At 47.6% G+C, this 15,834-nt stretch overlaps 1 protein-coding gene across 1 annotated transcript in view; it reads left to right on the top strand.

Moving 5' to 3' along the window:
• The window catches only part of LDLRAD4 (low density lipoprotein receptor class A domain containing 4), a 160,594-nt gene that overhangs the window by 82,303 nt on the left and 62,457 nt on the right, over positions 1 to 15,834 (top strand). The window contains 1 exon segment of the mRNA XM_070464542.1: positions 13,489 to 13,939. Coding sequence (XP_070320643.1) covers positions 13,900 to 13,939 — 40 coding nt within the window. The 5' untranslated portion in view covers positions 13,489 to 13,899.

Genomic DNA, 15,834 nt, shown 5'->3' with positions numbered 1-15,834 from the left:
ATGAAAAAAATTGTGTTTTTATTGTAAAATAAACAGGTAAACATGTAAAACAAGCAAATAGCTAAGTAAAATGTTCTCTGGTGAAAGTGCCTGTGACCACATCTGAAGTCAGTGGTAGAGGAGCTTTGCCTTCTGCCCAGGAGTTCCCATCACATCCCATTCCTTCCTTTTTCCTTCCAAAAGCAGCCACTAGTGACTTTAATAAGTTTAATCTTTCCTGATTAAAAAAAAGCCTCCTATATCTTTTAAATTTCTTTTAGTATACAGGTCCTCTATCCTTTTGTTTTCCTTGAAGATTATTTGTTAAAAATCTGGGGCCTGTTCACCCATAGTTTCCTTCACTCAGAGTTGTGCCCCTGCACATGTTTGTCCTTCCTGTAATTCCTGTAAGTTGTAGCTGTGTCCAGAAACTTGATCAGAATTTGCTCTCTTTGGCACGATAGAAGCTATGAGTGATAGTATCTCATTGCAGCCGTGTTGAATGAAGTGTATATTTTTATTTATGAGGGAAGATTTGTTATAGGATTCCTTAAGACAGCAGGAATTTCTGTACAGGCATACCTTGGAGATATTGCAAGTTTGGTTCTAGGCCACCACAATAAAGCAAATATCATAATAAAGCAAGTTGCATGAATATTTTGGTTTCACATATAAGAGTTATGTTTATACTAGACTGTAGTCTATTAAGAATGCAGTAGCATTATGTCTAAAGAAAAAAGTTATAAACTTAATTTAAAAATACTTTATTTATAAAAAAAATGCTAACCATTATCTGAGCCTTCAGTGAGTCCCAATTTTTTTGCTGTTGGAGGGTCTTATCTCAGTGTTGCTGGCTGCCAACTGATCAGGGCAGTGGTGGTTGGAGCGTTGGGTGACTCCGGCAGATTCTTAAAACAAGACAGTAAAGTGTGTTGCGTTGATTGACTCTTCCTTTCAGGAATTACTTTTCTGTAGCATGCAGTGCTGTTTGACAGTGTTTTACCCATAGTCAAATTTCTTTCAAAACTGGAGTCAGTTCTCTCAAACCCTGCTGCTGCTGTATCAACTGAGTTTATGTAATATTCTAAATGCTTTGTTGTCATGTCAACAGTCTTCACAGCATCTTCACCAGGAGTAGAGTCTATTTTAAGAAACCACTTTCTTTGCTTATCCATAAGAAGGAACTCCTCATCTGTTCAAGTTTTATCATGAGATTGAAGCAATTCAGTCACATTTGTCAGGCTACCCTTCTACTATTTTGCTGTTTCTACCACATCTGTAGTTACTTCCTCCACCAAAGTTTTGAACCCCTCAAAGTAGTCTACAAGGGCTGGAATCCATTTCTTCCAAACTCTTGTTACTGTTGGTATTTGGACCTCTTCCCATGAGTTGTGTGTGTTCTTAGTGGCTTCTAGAAGGATGGATCCTTTCCAGAAGACTTTCAGTTGACTGTGATGAGATTCATCAGAGGAGTTACTGTCAGTGCAGTGTTGGCTTATGAAATGTATTTCTTAAATAATAAGACTTGAAAGTTGAAATGATTGCTTGACCCATAGGCTGCAGAGTGCATGTTGTGTTAGCAGGCTTAGAGACATGCATCCCATTGTCCATCTCCCCCAGAGCTCTCAGGTGACCAGGTTCATGGTTGATGAGCAGTCATATTTTGAAAGGAAACTTTTTTTTCAACAGAGGGCTTAAAACATTAGGTAGGTAAATCATGTTGTAAACAGATCGGCTGTCATCCTGGCTGGCAGACTTAGCATCCTTCTTAGGGGCCTAGGATTTTCAGATGGCGAATAAACACTAGCTTCACCTTAGTCACCAGCTGCACTACCTGCTAATGAGAGAGTCAGCCTGCCCTTTGAAGCCAGTGACTTTTCCTCTCTAGCTGTGAAAAACCTATCTTCTTCTAGTAGAGGCCTGTTTCATCTGCACTGAAAATCTAGTGTTTAGTGTAGCATCTAGACATTAATGATCTGAGCTAGATCTTCTGAATAGCTTGTGATGCCTTCTCCATCAGCACTTGCTGCTTCTCCTTGCACTTGTATGTCATGGAGACAGCTTCTTTCCTTCCACCTCATGGACCAGCCTCTGCTAACTTCACGTTTATCTTCTACAGCATGCTCACCTATCAGCCTTCACAGAATTGAACAGAGTTAGGATCTTACTCTGGATTATGTTTGGCTGAAGGGAATAATATGGCTGGTTTGGTCTTTTATCCAGACCTCTAACACTTTCTCTGTATCAGCAGTAAGGCTGTTTTGCTTTCTTATCATTCCTGTGTTCTCTGGAGCAGCACTTTCAATTTCCTTCAAGAACTTTAACATTCACAACGTGGCTGGCTGTTTGGAGCAGGAGGTCTAGCTTTTGGGCTCTCTCGGCTTTCTCACTGAGCTTAATCATGTTGAGCTTTTGATTTAAAGTGAGATATGTGTGACTCTTCCTTTTACTTGAATGCTTCATGGCCATTTCAGGGTTTCTCATCAACCTAATTCTAATCCTGTTCTGTCTCAGGAATTAGACCCGACTGCGGAGGGGGATGTGGGAGCAGTCAGAACACATACAGCATTTGCCAGTTAAGCTCGGCGTCTTACATGGCTGTGGTCATGGCACCCCAAAATAATTGTAATAATAATATTAAAGGTCATGGAAACAAGCATAATAGTAATGAGAAGATTGAAATGTTTCAAGAATTATGAAAATGTAACGCAGAGACACGAAGTGAGCAGATGCTGTTGGAAAAATGGTGCTGACAGACTTACTTGAAGCAGAATTGCCACAAACCTTTGATTTATTTAAAAAAATACAATATCTGCAAAAGCTCAGTACAGCAACATACCATAAAACGAGATATGCTTGTGTTATGTCTAAAAGGGTGTTGGATTTAGCCCGTTTTATACTCCGTTCTCAGCCCAGCTCTGTATGACTTGTGATAACTGAGCCGTAATTTCTACTTATTGGGGAGGATGAGTTGAAATGGATGATATTTTGGAGCATTTCCTGTTCCCAAACCCCAGGTTATTCACCAGGCAGTTCCTCATCCGTGGGTGTGTTGTTGAGCTCAAGGTGTTTCCATGAGCAGGATCTTTGCCATCGTCCTCTCTGCTGCAGTTGTGTGGGGTCACTGTCGAAGGCGGTGGTTTTTCTCTTTAGCCACATTTTTACCTGCCTCTTGAGAAGGAGGGAGGATTTTGCTTTTGCTGTATCTTTTGCTGAACACTATGTTAAATTCAGAGGGAAAAGGCAAATAAAATGGTTTGTCCGTGGGACCGTTAGAATCTGTGAAGGAGACGGGATGAATGAAGAAGCACAGGACACAGCAGACCGTCGAAAGTTTGTCAGTAGTGGCCGCTTAGGGCTGGGGTCCAGGTGCCAGGAAGCACTGGGTCACTGGGTTCCTGAGGGCCCAGGGCTCCTGGGACTATGGAACCAGATCTGGGGTAGATCCAGCGGCCCACCCACCCTCCCCATCCCTGAAGCTGTGGAGAGAAGCTGAGTGAGACACTGTTCTAGGCCCATGGTGGTAAGTCAGGGCTCGGGGGCCTCTGTCGTCTGTGTGAAGTGAAGTCCTTTTTACATGTCATGCTTGGCTATGTGGTCTGTGCTGTGAGGACAGCATGGGGCATGGGGACAGAACTTCAGGCCCTGCGGAGCCACCTGCCATCCAGCCTTTCACAGGAAGAATTGCTTCTTCTTGTCAACCCAGAGTGGACTCACAGACACAGTGGACACCCCACTGAGGACCCTCCAGACAGGACCGCAGACTCTGGGCTCTCATCGCTGCTTGTGTGCCGACTAATCACAGAGTGGGTTTCTCTCCCTTTTTTGTGTTTAGAATTAGAAGATTATCTTTCAAATAAGCTACAGCATAATTCAGTGATTTATAGTTGGATTCTTTGCTCATATTTTAATCTTCAAAGATTGATATATGTTAGGCTTTCTGAAGAGAGATGTAAAGTATATGTAATGGAAGACTGAAATAGCTCCCTTTTTATACATAAGCAAAGTGGAGGTTTCTTAAAATAGAAAATCAGTAACTTGCTTTTGAGTAACACACTGGCATTTTACGTGTTTTAAACTATTTTGTGGGTTCAGTATTGAAATAAATGTTACTTTTAGCTGAAATGTGAAGGCTGTCTTATTTACTCTGTGAGTTTTTTTTTTAAGAGCAGGGATTTTAAGGCTAGCTGAGCTACTTCCTTATAATAATTGTAGAGTTTTTCCAAAATTTTTACATCTTTTACAGTGATACATGAACAGTTCCATTCTTCTTTGATAATACATCTATATTAATAACTATCTTAACCATTTAAACATTTTCCACCACTAGTTTAATGCTCAACTATGCAGAATTTACTTTTATTTTTCTTAGAGTAATCAGAATTGGAAGAGGCAGTCATGTTGTCCCTGATGATTATATGTAGAATCCAACTATCTGTTAACCTTATCCAGAAAGGATTGTCTCCAGAGGCTGAGAAAACAGAAAACAGGCAGAGGGAGGGTAATGTGAACCATGACTCAACTCCTCTGCAGGTGCTGACCCCAGAGCCTTTGTGACCCAACATGGAGTGGACTGCTGGCTGAAGATGGAATAGGCTGCCCCGTGGGAATGGTTAGAGTCTCTGTCTGGGTCTCTGAGAAGGTTCTAGGGCCAAACTCATTGGATTTTAGATCTTACTACTCACATGTCCAGGGACCAGCAGCAACAGCACGATCTGGGAGCTGGTTAGAAATGCAGGGTCTCAGGCCTCCCAGACCTGCTGGTCTAAAACCTGTGTCCCACCAGGCTCGTCAGGGTGCACAAGCACCTTCAACTTCAGGGAGCTCAGGTCCAGGTCATTGTTTCCCAGACGGCTGAGCATCACAGTCATCTGTGGAGCTGGTTAGGATCCTGACCCAGTTTCCTGACAGACTAATGACTAGATCTGGGGTTACCTGGCCAGATGTGTGACTGCTGGTCTGAGGTGGGTCACCCCTGGCTTGTGGGGGCCTTTTAGAGAGAGGGGATGTCACCTGCTGAATATGTCAAGAGAGCCTACGTCTAGCCTGCTATGAGTATTCTTGTGTCTCGGCCTCCATCCCTGAGTGGACATGGCACTCCTGAAGAGGCCTGCAGACCACTGGCCCAGGGTGCCAGCCTGTCTGCGGCTCCAGCTGATGGAGATACACGTCTCAGGCAGTCCTGCTGCCCAGCCTCCATCCCCTCTCTTCCAGTTCCCATGGAAACAGATTGCAGGGAAACTGGGCACGGTGCTATCTTACTCTGTTCTGGGGATCTGAGGCCTCTGTGTTACCATGGGAACTGGGAAGGAAACGATGGTAGTGGAGCAGCTAGACTGCTTTCCAGTCTTAGTGGCACCCCCGTCCTCACAGACAACCCTCTTCTGCCCAGTGTACCTCTGAGCTCAGGATGCAAGCCGCTGAGTGTGGCTGGGACTCACCCTGGAGACGGTGTGTGTGGGAGGGGAAAGGCGGACCTGCTAGAGCACCCTTGAAGGTGCCAATCACTGCCTTTTCCCCCAGGCCACCATTTCTGGGTGTTGGATTAAGTTATTGAGATGTCATCCTTTGTTATTATTTCTTTTATGATTTTGTTGAATGTAATAACATGTTTTTATTCAAAGGAGGTGAAGATATGAATCACTTTAATAGAAGTGTTTTCTCTGATGTAGGGATTACCTACGGCTAGTGGGTGAGTGGTGAGCCTGGCTCATGTGTTGGGCAGGACAAGGGCCTTGTGGGGTGAACAGCAGGGCTGGGGTGGGGGGTTGCCAAGTCAGATGGACATTTGGCCCGTGGTAAGGAAAAAGAAGTGTACCTGATGGTGACCCATTTAAGTAATTGAAGATGAGAATATTAAATTCCGGTCTAGGAGGCCCTGGATTGGAACTGAGTATTTCTTCATCCACAGAGTGATGTTCAGTGGACCCCACCCACTCACAGCCCAGTCGACTTACCACACCATCCTCACTGCACCCAAGGATCTGACAACCAGGCAGTGTTGTCTGTGCCCTTCTTCCCTACTCCCCATTCCTGTCTTGGCTGTGTTTTGAGGGCCTCTTAGGTGTTCTGAGGCTACGTGCATGCCATCATATATTTTCTCAGCACTGCTGCCTTATGGTTACATTAATATCCCCCTTAATAGATGAGGAAACTGAGGCTCAGAGAGGCTGTGTGGTGATCAAGCCGCCGCCGCCTTGCTGTGGAGTGGGTGGGGGGATGACGATGCTGCTGTGACGCTCCTGTCCCCTCAGGAGGGCTCCCATCTGGAGGAAGAGGCTCTGGAGAAGAATGGAATAGAAAAGGGCTGGTTTTAGAGGGAAAGAAGACACCTTTTTCAGTGTGGAGAAGGTCGCCCGTCAGGCTGTCAGTGCAGTGGCAGGGGGGCCCTCAGTCCTGGGGCTGCCAGACCCTGGCCCACTGTGGCGAGTGGTGGGAGCAGGGGCAGTGATGTCAGGCTCCAGACTTGGTGCTTACAGTCTCCTCCTGCTGCCAGAGCCCTGTGGTTTTCTTGGTTGGATTCCTAGAATTCTCTTGTCCAGATCTGACAGTGGCTGCATAAGACAGGCAGCTTCACTCAGTACCGTGAGCACGAAGCAGGCTGAGTGCACTGTTGAGGACGCAGTGGTTTCTGTAGTGTGGTGTGTGCTCTGAAGCCATGGGAACTCAGCAACGGTAGGCACACTGGCCCAGCTGCTGCAGGACAGCGCCACCCACCCCTGGGTGGTGGGAAGGCCGGTCCTGTGTTACAGGTCTGTCTCCCCTGCTGGGGACGCTTGATGGGACTCACGGTACCCACAGTGGTGCTTCCCTTGTGGATAACACTCGTTTGCTTCTGGTGTGATGAGCACACATGCTGGCCTTTGTTACCAAGGTAGGGGAAACTGGGTCTGATGAGCCCTGTTTGCTTGGCCAGAGGCCTCTAGGCGCACAGCAGTAGGTAGTGTAGTCCCATTAGTCAGATACCACGCAGCCTTTCCCCTGAATTCTCTGCCCCTTCAGCAGCTGCTCTTCAGGACAGGTGCACTGTCCCATCCAGCCTTCCAGGGAGCCAGGAAACTCTCTGTGTTTCCATAATGGCTGACTCTGCCTTTTAAAGGCAAGTTTCTGTCATTAAAATATATATATATAAGAATATATATAATATATATATATATTTTATTATATATAAATATATATATAATATATATATATATATTTGGCTGCGCTGGGTCTTAGTTGTGGCACGTGGGATCTTCGTTCTTTCTTGTGGCATGCAAGATCTTTTAGTTGCAGCATGTGGGATCTGGTTCCCTGACCAGGGATCGAACCTGGGCCCCCTGCATTGGGAGCATGGAGTCTAAGCCACTAGGACCACCAGGGAAGTCCTGTACTGTTTCTTTAGCATTGACTGGCGATGTGTTTTATACATGGCTTCTTATTAAATGAGCAGCAGTTCTCTGAGGGTGGTGCCATCTACTTGACAGATGAGGAGGCTGAGGCTCCGGGTTAAGTAATGGCAGAGCTGCAGGAGGGCTACGCCGGGGTAAATCCTGGGCTGTCTGCCTCAGAGCCTGGCCTTTGGCCCTCTGGCCTGTCTGTATGGACAGCTCTCCTTCCAGTGTGTTTTGAGTGGAAGAGGGTTGGCCCTGCTTGTGCTCCAGATGCCCAGACTGACCCTCCACGGGGAGCACCCTCTTGGTATGCGTACCTCGTGGCCAGAGCCTCCTTGGGTCCTAGGCCCTTGGTGCTTTGTGCAGCTGAGGCAGGGCAGAGGGAGTAGAGTGACAAATGGGTGACTGACCAAAGCCCCAATGCGATTAGTGCAGTAGAACCAGCATTTATTTGGTACCTGCTATATGCTAGTCCACGTAGTCAGTGCTATGACTGCAAAGATTAGCAAGAAAAGTTTCCATTAGAAACACCTCCACAGAGATAGGGACAGGTGCCATGGGGACAGGAACTGGGTTTCCTTTGCTCACTGCTGTCTTCCCTGCACCTTAAAACAGTGCCGTGCAAGAGTCGGGACCCTACAAGTTACTGAACGAGAAGATGCAGCATGTGAAGTGTTCTGTAGGCCAGAGTGTGAGGAGGTCATGGGGGAGACACAGGGGTGCAGGCATTGGCCCAGTGGCCGTGACGGCTGGCAGGGGTGTAGGAGGTGTGTGTGGGGGGTGGACTCTGTGGCCCATGTTCTCTTCTGCTCCCAGCCGCCTTCCCTTGCTTCTCACACTTGTTACTCCTGCAGGGCCCCCTTTTCTTGGCCTACCATGCCCATTGTAAGCTGACTTTATATGTGGAAAAGTGGGATGAGGGAGAGTGCTAGGTGAGGAGCTGGCCTGCCCCCTCACTCCAGGCTGGGAGAGGTGACCTTGTCTGGCGTCTACTCTTGAGGTGACCTGACATGCTCAGCCTAGATCAAGGGCCCTTTGATCAGTGTATGTGCGCCCAAGGACTCTGGCTCTGCACCAAGGCCCTGGCCCTTCTGCACCTTCCCCTTTGGGCGAGTTGCTGTTGTGGGCCTGGCCTGAGCTGGGCCTGGGACAGTGGGATTGTCTCAGGGCCCCTCAGCCCCACAGGTGGGGGGTCCGTGTGTGCACTCTGCCCCTCCTCAGCCTCTTCCTGCAGCCGGTTTGTGTCTGTGGGAGAACGTGCAGCTCAGGTCCAGCCTGACACCCCATTCTCGTCCAGCTCTGTCCTCGTCCCGTATCCCCTGAGTGTGTGCTCTCCTCCTGGGCCTCCTTGTCCTTCTCCCTGGAATGAAGGGAAGACGGCGACACCATGGGCAGCACCCTCCCTCTCCCCCAGCTCTTAGATGGCATGAACAGGTGGTGGTATCTATGCTGACTTATTAGGGGCAGTTTTCCTGCTTAAGTATCTGGGAAGTGTTCTCCAGCTTAGTTTGGGTAGAGCTCAGACTGTAGGTCCTTTAGGTTTTATCAAGTGTTTGGATTAGCTGAGGTGACATTTTAAAGGATGGTCTAATGGAATTGCTGCCTTCCCTGTTTGCATCTTGTGTGCATATTTGAAGAGTGTTTTACCTCTGAGTGCCTGGAGCCCATCGAGCTGCCCAGAGCTCGATAGCTTTGAGGTTGTGTTTTAACAGCTGCAGATTCAGTTCAGTTCAGTCGCTTAGTCATGTCCAACTCTTTGCGACCCCATGAATCGCAGCACGCCAGGCCTCCCTGTCCATCACAAACTCCTGGAGTTTACTCAAACTCATGCCCATCAAGTCGGTGATGCCATCCAGCCATCTCATCCTCTGTCGTCCCCTTCTCCTCCTGCTCCCAATCCCTCCCAGCATCAGGGTCTTTTCCAGTGAGTCAACTCTTCACATGAGGTGGCCAAAGTATTGGAGTTTCAGCTTCAGCATCAGCTCAGATTATCGTATACTCAAATCCCAGAGATGAAGAACAGTGAGAAAGACCTGTACTGTCATGCAGACAGCCCTTTGTCTCAGGCTTGGTTCTGTGCAGATTTTCTGGGCCTATTTGCTGTGTCCTTTTTGTGCACATCTGTCCTATCTCCCTTGACCAGAGACATGGCCACTGGGGCCTGCTTGGATCAGAAGGGACCTTTAGCTCTGCCACTTCAGGGTGTGCAAGGATGCTGTAGCCTGGCTGAGCCTGACCCAGGGCAGGATGGTGGCTCCTGTGAGCAAGTCCTAGATGGACCGGCACTGCCCAGGTCTGTGTGTCTGTCCATGGGGTGGAGGGCTTCAGGCTTGGGCCAGAAGCAGACCCTCAGGTTTCTTGTCCTTTTTTTTTCTCACCTCTGTCTCGCTCAGGGTCCGTTGCCACTTTGACCTTTGATGACCCCACCAGTGAAGTGAAAGTTGCGTGTGACTCTTTGCAACCCCATGGACTGTATAGTCCATGGAATTCTTCAGGCCAGAATACTGGAGTGGGTAGCCTTTCCCTTCTCCAGGGGATCTTCCCAACCCAGGGATCAAACCCAGGTCTCCCGCATTGCAGGTGGATTCTTTATCAGCTGAGCCACAAGGGAAGCCCAACCAGTCAGTAGTTGAGTTTTTTTTTCCCTCTGGTAAGCAGTGTGGTACGCTGCTACAAGTGCTTTGATTTGTCGAGGGTGGGACCATCCTTCACCCCTCAGTGCTGCTTACTCTGAGGGTCAAGCAGTGTGGGGCCTCAGGCGGGGCTGCTTTGACCCAGAGCCTTCGGCTGCTGTTTGGCCGTCACCCAGGTAACCGGCACGCCAGAGAGGCCAGCAGTCCATGGTGTGCGGAAGTCAGAAACGAAACTGAGGTGCTGATCCCTGATACACTGCACTTGCACTCATGTTGCTAGGTTTTTAGAAAAGGAGGTTTGACTTCTCTGTTGACTTTGGCCTCTATGCCCAGTGTGTGACCTTGTGTTGCCTGAACCTTGTGTCTCTGCAGTTGAGCTTTCATGATAGGGTTCGTCTGTGGAATGCAGTTCTTTTCTCTCCCTAGTGATTCTAGGGACACTGCGTTTCATATGAATTGTTGTGAACAAGTGGTAAACATATTCTGCAGCTTACTTAGTTAGGGTTTTGTGGGTGTTCACATTTTTAAAAAAAGTCTCTTCCTGTGGGAGTGTTTATCCATCTTGCATGCTCTATTTCCTTAGTAACTGTTGCTCTGTTATGGGAGGGACTTAACCATATATTTCAAGTGTAGTGTTGAATTGATTTATTTCCTGGTTAGTCCTGCCCTTCTTCTTGGTGTAAACAGCACATGTGTGTGTGAGTGTGTCCATGACAGGGCAATGATAGTGTGCTTGTGTAGAGGGGGCTCTTGAATGAGTCCAGGTTACTCTGTGACCTTGCATCCTGGGTAAGTTGCCTCTTTCTCTCTTTATTCTTCCTCTTCCCTCCAGGTTTTCCTAATTTGAGTGTTACCAGGGTGTTGGAGATAACCTGAGACTCAGAAGTAGCATGGGAAGAACAGTGGTTGGAAGGGTCAGAGACCAGGCGCTGATCCTGACTCCTGAGCACTCGTTTCAGGGCAGTCTGTGACCTCTGTAGGGTTAGAGTCGTCCCTGCAGTTTGAGAAGGTTCAGAGCAGTGAGCTCCAGTGGGCCTGTGTGGGCGCTATGCTGTGTGGTGACCGTGGGGTGGTCACAGAGGCCCTGTCCCTTCAGAGATCAGAGCCAGAGGAGAACAGCCTATCAGCCCGGATGCCATCTCTCAGCTCCGCTCAGGGCGGCAGGCTGGTTTGTAGGGTCAGCTGAGCCTCTCTACTCTTCCTCCCAGCACCAGTGGCCTTGGTCCACTCACCCGTCGTTCAGTAGACCTCCCAGCACCAGCAGCCTTGGTCCACTCACCTGTTGTTCAGTGGACCAGCGGCCTTGGTCCACTCCTCTGTCGTTCAATGGGCTCATCCTACTGATGCCCGCCAGGCAACACCTTAGGTGCTCAAGGGAAATATCCCTGTGGGGCTTGTTGGCCCACGGAGAGATGGCTGAGCCGTCAGCACCTTGCAGGCAGCCACAACTCTTCTAGCGCCCTGAACCAGATCACCTGGCTCTGTCTGCCTTTAGCCCCAGGGGTGGGGGAGGGTCCATCTCTGAGACCAGAAGGTAAGCAGGGTCTGTAATGGTGGGAGGCATGCAGGACTGAGACGTGTTCCGCTTCTGCACCTTTTTCCTGATTTTTGACTGGTTGCTGAGTTGTGAAAATGGACATGTGGTGCCTCTGCTGACCCTGGGTCCCAGTCACCCCTGCCTTGTTTCCCAGCCCAGTGGAGACCCACCCCTCTTTCTGTGTGTTTTTAGAAAGGGCATCTTATCTGTGTTGTTAGTGGTTAGGAAGAAAACATTTTATGGCACTTACAGTTTCATTTTCACTTGAAAATGCTTATAAGGAGACTTCAAATGTATGTAGGAATATGCTCGTCATCAGTCAGTGAAGATAATCGAAATAAATGCTGTCCCTTCAGCCTGTGTTGGGAATCACACATGTCATTCCCTAAACATCCAGGCCAAGACCATCTATGCCCAAGACCTCAGGGAGTTGTTACACACCTGTCTCCATCTCTCTTTTTTGAAGAAGCAAAGTTAAGCATTAGTGACTGTGACAGACAGGAAGAGAAAAGAAAGGAAGAGTGTGTTGTTTCTTCTGTTTCAGTCCATATCAGCCTCAGTCTTTCCCACAGCAAAAAAAAAAAACCTTTTTTTTTTTTTTTTAAATTGAGGTAGCATGCCTTTTGCAACAAAACAGGATAGTTAAACAAAACTCCTCAATAAAGCAGCAAAAGCCTCACCACACTTGTGTTTCTCTTTGAGATCAGAAAAAGAGAACAAATACAGTCTGGTATTCCTGTGCATTGAGAGCACCCTAGACTAGAGTAAGGGTTATCAGGGTTGTAGGGCAGGCGGACTTTTCTGTTTATCTGGCAGTTCTGTTCCCTGAGGTGGACGACTCCAGTGCACATGGCACTTCAGATGCTGGTGTCGGCGTGCAGGATGCTGATAACTATGGGTATTGGTCATTCAGTATGGAATGTTTAAATTCAGAGAAGGAACATTTTCTCACATTTTTCAAGCACTCCAGACCCACCAGTTACATAAATGATTGTGAATTAAATTTTTAACCTATTCATTAAACTTGAGGACTCCTACTGGGCTGCACTTCATTAACTGAGATTATTACTGCAAGTACGTGAGGGCAATGCAGTTAAATTTCTTTCGTAATATAATTAAGGTGCTTCATTAATACATAAGGCCTTCCTTCCGGTGCATCTGTATGAGTGATATTTTATTACCTTATATTTATAGCAGGAGCATTTTAACAGAGGGCTTCTTTCTGTTATGTGCTGGTTTCTTAAATTTTTTTCTTTTCTCTAGTTTGAAAAAGAGGAATAAAGTTATATTTTCTATAAATTGATTAGCATGAAGTGATAATAATGGAAAAAAAGGTTCCTTTTCTCCAATACCGGAGATTCGTATTTGGGATTCTGTTTTAAAAGTCTGGTCCTTTGGGCTTCTAACATTCTTGTTGTTGATGTTGCTTCTTATATAGTTTAACAGCATTAAAATAGCTGATAAGTACTTATAAAGTACTTTTATTATCATGTTCTATGTAATATATATTAAACAGTTTATAGGTTAAATTTGCTTTTCCTTCATATTCTTTCAATAAATTTATCACTGGCTTTTGTTTCTCCCCTGATGGTCACTTTTTGAAGCAGCTCAACCCCCATCCCTTCTGATATGCTGGCAGCAGTGGGTGTGGACCTCAGATCCATTTCCAAGACTTTGGGAACCTGCTGAGGAAATGGGTTTCTCCTCCAGGTGTCTGTGTTGGATGCGTGTGACCTTTGTCACTGTTCTTGGAGTTTCTCGGAGCCTCCGGTTTCGTTTTGTTCTGGGGACAGGACACCCTCATCCGGCTCCTCACAGTAGCGGGAGAGGTTGCCCCACTGTCCCTGCAGTGTCGTTTCAGGCATGGCTCTGGGGGTGTCTTTGTTTTCTTTCTTGGCCTCTGTGGTCTACTGAATTCAGGCTTTACAGATCATCAGGAAAGTGATCTCTTTCTTTTTAATTTCAGCAAGGGGAGAGGCAAAGCACAGAGAACTGCAGATCAGACCTTCCTGAGCCCCCCTGCCTGGAGCAGCTGAGACCTCTGGAGAATTCTGGCTGCCAGGCCCTCCCTCTGAGGTGGGAAGGCCAGTGTCCATGGGACAGCTTCCTTGCTCCTGGGTCCACCATGGCCTCCACTCTTTGACTGGACAGCTGACGTGACTAGTGCCCCCAGCGTGCGTGCTGCTGGACTGGGTGCTGTGTCAGGTACCACCTGCTCTCGGGCTGGGAGCCAGGCTGGTCAGTGTCAGATGCTCCCAGAAGCCAGACAGCAGCAGATGGCCTCAAGCAAGCTGAGATGGAGGTGACCTGAGGCCTCCTGGACGTTCCTGGGGACAGGACAGCTGAGGAGCTGGAGCCAGGCCTGCTGGGGAGCAGTATGCAGGAAGCTGGCTTTCAGGCCACGAATGCTTTCACAGGTGAGAATCCTCCATGCTGAACTGAGCATGTTATTTAACTCTTAGTAGGTAACGAGACACTGAGCAGTTGTAGGAGTTGAATGTATATCTGTGTTTAGGAGCTCAAGCCCCACAGTGTCTGGGGACTCAGGCTGCCACGGGGAATGATTTTGGCAAAACTGTGGTGTTTTATCCTTTTCTGTAGCGAGGAATTTGAAACAGCATCAGACATTTTATGATTCTGCTTTGTTGAGTCGTAGGGCACAGTGTCCCACGAGCCACTGACCCTGAAAAAAATCCATCCCTTGCAGTGCATATGTCAGGGGATCTGTCTGCCCAGAGCTGGGGAACTCGGAGGGAACAGTCACGGCCGATGAATACATTCTCCCTCTGAGCCTCACCCTCATGCAGGCGGTAGTGGGCGGCAACTCTGAGCGCTGACCTGCTCCTGTAAGGACTTGTGGACGAGCCCCTCTCCGCCCCATCTGGTCTGCACCCCTTGAAGGGAACCACTCTGTCTGGATGGTGCACAGAGCCAGGGCATGATCAGGGGTTTTTGAGTTGGGTCTTGGTTCTTTGTCTGAATCACTTAACATCCCAGGAAGCCACTAATTCTTATGGGCCTTTCACTCCTCGTTTATAAAATGGGAATCTTGAAGCTGAAGAACATCATGGAATCCAGGGAAACAGTTTTACATAAAATAGGTTTTTCCCTATTAAGGTAGGGATGGTGGGGAAATTACAAGAAGTGACTGTGTTTCTCACTCTGAGAGCCCCACAAGTTTGCAGGTTTCCCCGTTGTGTATAGCAGGCAGGTTGGGGTGTCAGGTGCCTGGAGAGAGCTTGAGGCTCGGCCCCCCTGCCTGCCCTGCTCGTGGACACTCACCAGGGTCAGCCCTGCTCCCTTTGCTGGTTTGACAGCCAACAAGGCCATGTGCAGCTCTCACAGGAGAACCACGACTGGAGCAGCCAAGCATGTGAAACATGGAGCCCCCTCCTGGGGGCCCAGCTCGGGGAGGGCCCGTGGGTGTTCAGGGCCCAGGAAGTTGAGTGTGGTGGCTGCTTCAGAGGAGCATGTGGAGCTCAGCTCTCCAGAACCCTCCTCAGCCGCCCAGCCTGGCCCGGAAAGCCGTTCTCCAATTGATCGCTGGGTAGTCAGAAGCACAGGTGACTGCCTGGTGTCTGAAGGGGCAGTGCTGTGGGTCCAGGCAGACAGGGTCAGAACCGACAAGCTACTGCTCTGGTTCCAGGACTTGCTGCTGTGGCCTGAATCATGCTTTCATATGAATATCTGTTTCCAAAAGCTCATGGCTTGGCAGTGGAAGTTGCCCAGTAGCTAAATCTTGAATTAAAAGATTTTTATCTCTAGTGACTTAAACAATTTTAACCATCTCAATGTGTTTCCCAAATAGTTTCTGGCATTGCAGGGATTTTTTTTTTCTAATTAAAAAGAAGTTTATGAAATATTTTAAAGTTTTTTTTTATTTTTAAGTGAAAAACAATTTTTGGAATGCCAAATCTAGGTACTTTTTTGTAAACAGGAGTCATAAAAGTTCTCATTTATGTAAATATTCCTAACTCTTTGCAGTCATTTTTATAGCTCCTTTGTCAGTGCTGCTTATAATACATTTAATACATATAGTGAATTGAGGAAGCACTGAATATTTGTCATGACTGGGAGACTCCTGAATAACCTGAGTTTCTATTTGGTGATCTCAAAGCATGTCGATGAATGAATAGCATTAGCCAGGTAGGGACTCTAATGGCTGTGTCTCCAGGCTTTCTTGTGGAGCACTTGGGCGAAGGTGATTAAAAAAACATGCTTATCAGATTTGCAGATGATAGGAGACTAAAGGGAATTGCTGACCCTGGTGGCAGAATTGAAATTTAGAAATATAGCAATATTAAAATATAAT

This window comes from Odocoileus virginianus, unplaced genomic scaffold (assembly GCF_023699985.2).
Source record: "Odocoileus virginianus isolate 20LAN1187 ecotype Illinois unplaced genomic scaffold, Ovbor_1.2 Unplaced_Contig_27, whole genome shotgun sequence".
Lineage (NCBI taxonomy): Eukaryota > Metazoa > Chordata > Mammalia > Artiodactyla > Cervidae > Odocoileus > Odocoileus virginianus.
This window is presented reverse-complemented; position numbering and strand designations above follow the sequence as displayed.